Source organism: Fukomys damarensis, unplaced genomic scaffold, assembly GCF_012274545.1.
Source record: "Fukomys damarensis isolate Sample0158 unplaced genomic scaffold, DMR_v1.0_HiC HiC_scaffold_2, whole genome shotgun sequence".
Lineage (NCBI taxonomy): Eukaryota > Metazoa > Chordata > Mammalia > Rodentia > Bathyergidae > Fukomys > Fukomys damarensis.
In genome coordinates, this window is record NW_022900914.1 from 16,898,739 (window position 1) to 16,904,738 (window position 6,000).

The following is a 6,000-nucleotide window of genomic DNA, read 5'->3' on the forward strand; positions in this document are numbered from 1 at the left end:
AAATTAGCAGCATATGTAAAATAAAGAAAATAAAAACTGCACACAATCCTACTACTCACATACAATCTGCTAACATTCTAGATACGTTGTATATACACATTCACGGTCTTTTAAGTAAAGTGTGTGTGTGTAACTTCTAACTCAATTTTCTATTCACTTGACACCATGTTTCAGAATCAAAAAACAAATTTTAGATTAATGTCAACTTTTTTTAGGAAGGAGGATTTTTTGTTTGTTTGTTTTTTTGTTTTTTGTTTTTTGAGACAGGGTCTCACTATGTACTTGAGACTGACCTGGAACTATGTAGTCCCGGCTGGTCTTGAACTCACAGCTCTACTCCTGCCTCAGCCTCCCGCGTGCTGAGATTACAGCATGCACCACCATGCCCAGCTTAATACTATTATTTTTAAAATCACATTAATGCAGCTGGAGAGGTGTTTTTTTGTTTTGTTTTGTTTTGTTTTTTTGATACTGAGGATCAAACTCAGGACCTTGCGCTTGCCAGGCAGGTGCTATGCCTCTGAGCTATGAAGAATGTTTTATATTTCTTTTCTTTCTGCTTATTGGTAGCTTTGTCTCCTCTTTGTGAATTATTAACTCATATTCTTTGCCAAGAGTTTGCATTTTAGAAAGATGATTCTGAGAACCTGTACAGAAGCAGCTGGGGGAAAGAGAAGAATAATCATAGAAAAAAAGTAGTGTGGATCAATTCTACAAATTAGGTGACAGACCATGAGGACTCAAACTAAAGCAGCAGGGAAAATGAGTGGCATATTTACTTATTACAGATATAGAAAGGTATATATGACTTATTGCCAAGGATTTTTTAAAAGTTGCTATGTTAAATAGTATTCCAGTTTTACTTTTGAAGAAAAAGATACACAGGGCCAGGGATTTGGCTCAGTGGTTCTGGCGCCTGCCTCACAAGCACAAGGACCCGAGTTCGATCCCTGGTACCAAAAAAAAAAAAAAAAAAAAGAAAAGAAAGATACACACACAACACACTATACCAATATACAGAGTTTTCTTAGACATATGTTGAGTGATATAAACCAAAATATTAACAGTAGTTACCTCTGAGATAATTCTACATTTGAGTTTTATTTTTATTTTCATACTTTTCTCTGTATTTGGAATTTGTAGGTAAGCACAGATATTTTTTCTTTCTGTTAAAGGAGACAGGGTTTTGCTGTGTTGCCCAGGCTGAGCTCAAATTGCTGGGTTCAAACAATCCTCTTGCTTGAGTCTACCAAGTAGCTGGGACTGCAGACATGCGCCACTGCACCCAGCTTGAGCACAGATACTTTTATCCAAAGAACAAAATTGTGCTATTTCCATATATATTAATGAAGTAAAATAAATAGGAATTAGTTACTTGTTGAATGTAAGATGGGGATGGTTGGTTGAGGAGAAAAATTAATTACAACTAATACTCAATCCAGTTTTTTTTTGGTATCAGGGATCGAACTTGGGTCCTTGTCCTTGAGAGGCAGGTGGCAGAATCCAGTTTTGAAATTGTAAGATAGTCTCAAAAACCATAGAGGGGAGGGGCCAGGGATTTAGCTCAGTGGTTCCACCACCTGCCTTGCAAGCACAAGGACCCAAGTTTGATCCCTGGTACAAAAAAACCAAACAAACAAATAACAACAACAACAAAAAAGCTATAGAGGGGGGAAAAAAGGAAAGAGCAAACAATCTTATTGAAACATGTTGTGTGTGTAGTACCTATGGGTCATGTGAGCGGAGATGGCCAGTAAACAATGAAAAACATGGGGTTGGAATTTCGGACAGGTAAAGAAAGAAATGAATTCCTAGACAACATTAGAGGCTGAGCTTCAGGTTCAAATCACTAGGTGTAGTACCGAATAACACCATAAATAAGAAAAGGATCCAGCCGGGGATTTAGCTCAGTGGTTCTGCCACCTGCCTCACAAGCACAAGGACCTGAGTTCAATCCCAGTACCAAAAACAAATTAAAAAAAAAAAGAAAGAAGAAAGAAAAGGATTCCAAATAAAACATAAATTATCAACTTAGTTAAATGAGGTACTGGTTTAATCTTTAAAGCAAATTATTTACTCCCACTCAGTGCCAGGCACAATGCTTGACACTGCTGCTTATGTTGCCTTAGATGATACTTCTCTTTTGTCAGAAGAAAACTGAGGTTCTGAGAGGTGGAATCACTTGACCAAGCCAAACAGATAGCAAACCATGGAGGCAGAACCTGTCCTAGGGCCTCTGACTCCGTGTTTAATACTTTTTATACAGAACTATGCCAAGCTTTCTAGCAGAAGGGAATCAAGCACATTAAGCCAGTGGGAAGAGAACTAGACGAAAAATATGTTATATATTCATCAAAACACATGATGGTCTCTACACTTGGGGAAATTAATTAATGGGGTGGGGATTTAAGGACAACTTTGAGTTTTTTAAAAAACCCCAAAAGATAAAACTACAGTTTAATTCCAACCATAAGAAAAGGAGAAATGGAAATTAAAGAAATGTTATTAATTTCAAAGTGAGATAACAAAAAATAGTTATCTTTTTAAATTCTACTCTCCTTCTAAAATTGGAGATTTGCATTAATCTGAAAAAGACTAAAATTTTATCAATAAGAATGATCATTTTTAGCAATATGAGCAAAAAATACTATTTTACTTGCCTAAACCCAAAAATGGCAGAATAATAAAACTGAGGTACCCCAAATATATTCTACTTAAAAGACAGTTTGGTCTATAGTCTAAAAATCAGAGCAAAAACTAATTTCCATGATATCTTATTTAGGTCTACATTTTCCATTTTTTTGAGACAGGAAAAAAACAAAACAAAACAAAAAAAACCTGACCTCCACACTCTGCAAAACCACAGTGGTTCTTTATCTAAACTACATCTCCTTTGCTGCTGCAAGTTTTGAATTAGAAATTGCCTATTCAGGGGTCACACCCTGCTGATGATGCCAATGGAAACAGGAAAGTAAGAATGAGCTGGGCTGATAAAGGAAGGAATCAAGGTATGTGAAATACTGGAGGGCAGAAGAGAAGAATTCAACAGCAACTAGCAAAAGGAATTTAGAAAAGGTGAATTAAAAACTATCTTATTTACACACACACATCACACACACACACACACACACACACACAGGAACAAAAGAAGTAAGAGCCAGCTATTAAAACAACAAATACCCAGTGTAGCCTAGATGTCAAGGTGGCAAGTGGGCTAAAATTTACACACAGTACAAGATTCTTAGGATAAAATGTTTTGTTGTTTTTATTTTTGTGCTTTCCTTGCTCTCTAATATTAAGTAAGGACAGCCCTGGGCCAGGGACTTAGCTCAGTGGTTCTTCCGCCTGCCTCACAAGCACAAGGTCCTGAGTTCAAACCTCGGTAACAACAAAAAAACAAAGAGTCCTTCTTTAATACAGAAGTTTTTTAAAAAAGTGATCAACAGATCTTCAAAAAGCACTCCATACCAAGTGCCAGCTTTTAATGGCTAGAGAAAGGGCTCAGCAACAATAGGCCGTGGTTACCTCTGCCCATGCTTTGAGAACAGCCAGCTTCTCCATGGTTGTGGCGCTCTCTCGGTACAGCTGGCTGGAAGATCCTTTTCCAGTCTGAACTTTGTCCAGGGAAGAAACAAGCAGATTGTGGACTCGGCGGAGATCATTGAGGTCACTGACAACTCCACTTCCAATCCATGTACTACATACCTAGGCAATGAAAATTTTAAAAATTTTATGTATATAAAGATGTCCTTAAGAGAATGAATAAAATGATTCTATTTCTTGAGGGAAATGCACAAAACTAAGGAACAAAACAAAGATTATCTAATACTATATTTTAGCTTTTGTAACAAAACAACAGATACAGATTTTATCATATTCTATGTAAAAACAGCATTTACTGATTATCATGTCTCCATCAGGGAACAAAAAATTTTAACAGAAAGGATTTTCCATACAAAGTAATTCAGCCATGAATAAGTCTTTAATTCAATAAAATTTCTGCTTACCACAGGCAGTGTTATGCTAGATGCTATCAAAGAGTTAAAAGCACAAGGGAAGGACTGGAGATGTACATCAGTGGCTCCGAGCCTGTCTCACAAGTCCTGAGTTTTATCCCTGGTACCAAACTAACTAAATAAATAAAAGCAAAAGGAAAAATACTGAGTCTTACCCTAAGGTATGAAAACACAAATTGAATGAACACATGGGAACATTACATGATGTGTTATTACCCTTAAAAACAGGTAAGAGGGTAATCAATTCTAACAGGAAAAATGAGAATGTTTAGATATCAGGAAGGTTTGTGCTGAGGAAGAAATGGCAATTAGGATAGCTAACTGAGATCAGAATAAAACTTAAACTTCATGTGAAATGAATTCAGACTTACTCTGCAGACAATCATGAGTTTCCACAGCTTCAGAGCAGGTGTTGTTACTACTAGAACTGTGCTTCAGGAAATCACTTCAGTATTGTGTAGACAACAGATAACATACTTCCTCAGTTGTTACAATATTACATACAGTACAGTACTATATAACACAGACGAAATGGATCTTACTGGGAATGGAATGGGATGAAAAAGGGGCGCTATGAGACAAATTTGAAGGTAGAAACTGTAGCATATGGAAATCAATTAGATATTTTTAGGGGGTGGGAAAAGAAAGAACAGTCATAGATTGCCAAATTTTGATTGTCAAAGCTTTCAATTTAGCCGGGCATGGTGGCGCACACCTATAATCCTAGCACTCAGGAGGCTGAGGCAGGAGGATGGCCATGAGTTCAAAGCCAGCCTGGACTACATAGTGAGCTCACAGCCAGCCTAGGCTACACAGTGAGTTCAAGACCAGCCTTAACTATGTAACAAGACCTTGTCTCAAAATAAATAAATAAAAATTCTAACTTGCAAGAATGGAAAGAAGGTGACACTGCTGTTTAAGAGAGCTAAGAAAGGAAAACACAAAAGTTTACTGGAGATGGGATTAGAAACAATGATTTTGACTCCAAACATTTTAACATGCTGAATCCAAGTGCCACTAAGAGACTTGTGAAAAAAACACTATCAGAAGGCAGTTGGAAACTTAGGCCTGGATTCAGGAGGAAGTTTAGGGTAACTACGTAAACACAGAAATTTCCACAAAGTGGTATTACTAGGTAAATGTGTTTACGGATAGATTTTAAAAAATAGCATTATAGCTAGATCACAGGGGAAACTGTTGTACTTAAGGGACAAGTAGAACAAGCACAGAAAAACTAAAAAGATCTGAAAAGCCTGGCAAATATACTGATAAAGCAGCCAAGAGGAGAATTTCAAGAAGGAAGAGCTGACTTCTCACTGTACCAATTTCACCAACAATAACCACAAGTCCTCACTTGTTTGAAGTCCTTGGGCCAAAGTGTGTTTCACAATTCACTGCTTCTGGGTAAAAGGTAACTAGTGCCATGAACCTCGCCTACAAAGGTGTGGGGCAGCGTCCATAATGAACACACAGAAACTTCTGTAATATGTTATAAATCACTCAGAGACTAACACTAAAATCCCATTCAGCTTCATGTCAAGGCCAAATGAGTACAAGCCAGCTCAGGTTTTGCTCCCAAATAAATTATAAAAAAGACTTTTGACTTTTAGAGCATTTGGGTTTCACATAATGGCTAATGGATTTGTGGAGTTTTTTTGTTGATTTTTTTGAGGGGTACACGGTCCTTACACTTGCGAGGCAGGCAGCGGAACCACTGAGCTAAATCCCTTGTGTTACATTTTTAAAAGTTAAGGATACTCGTATAAATTTTTACTCTTAAAAATTTTTTTTTGTACGGGTGGGGGGGTGGGGGATTGAACTCAGGACCTTGTGCTTGACAGGTAGGCGTGGTCGCCACTGAGCTAAAACTCTGGCCCTCCTTGAATATGTCTAAGCTCCAATTCTTTCCTGTTCATTGGAATCCACGTGGAGAATTTTTCCAAATGGCTTCTGAAACCTGTTATCTGGTCTCCAAGGCTGTAAG

General features: G+C 37.5%; 1 protein-coding gene across 3 annotated transcripts in view; it reads right to left on the minus strand.

Moving 5' to 3' along the window:
• Window positions 1–6,000, minus strand: part of Heatr5b (HEAT repeat containing 5B) — an 89,428-nt gene that overhangs the window by 24,587 nt on the left and 58,841 nt on the right. For all 3 annotated transcript variants that reach the window (XM_033763541.1, XM_019205617.2, XM_010611403.3), the window contains exon 27: window positions 3,526–3,705. In XM_033763541.1, coding sequence (XP_033619432.1) covers window positions 3,526–3,705 — 180 coding nt within the window. The remainder of the gene's footprint in view (window positions 1–3,525; window positions 3,706–6,000) is intronic.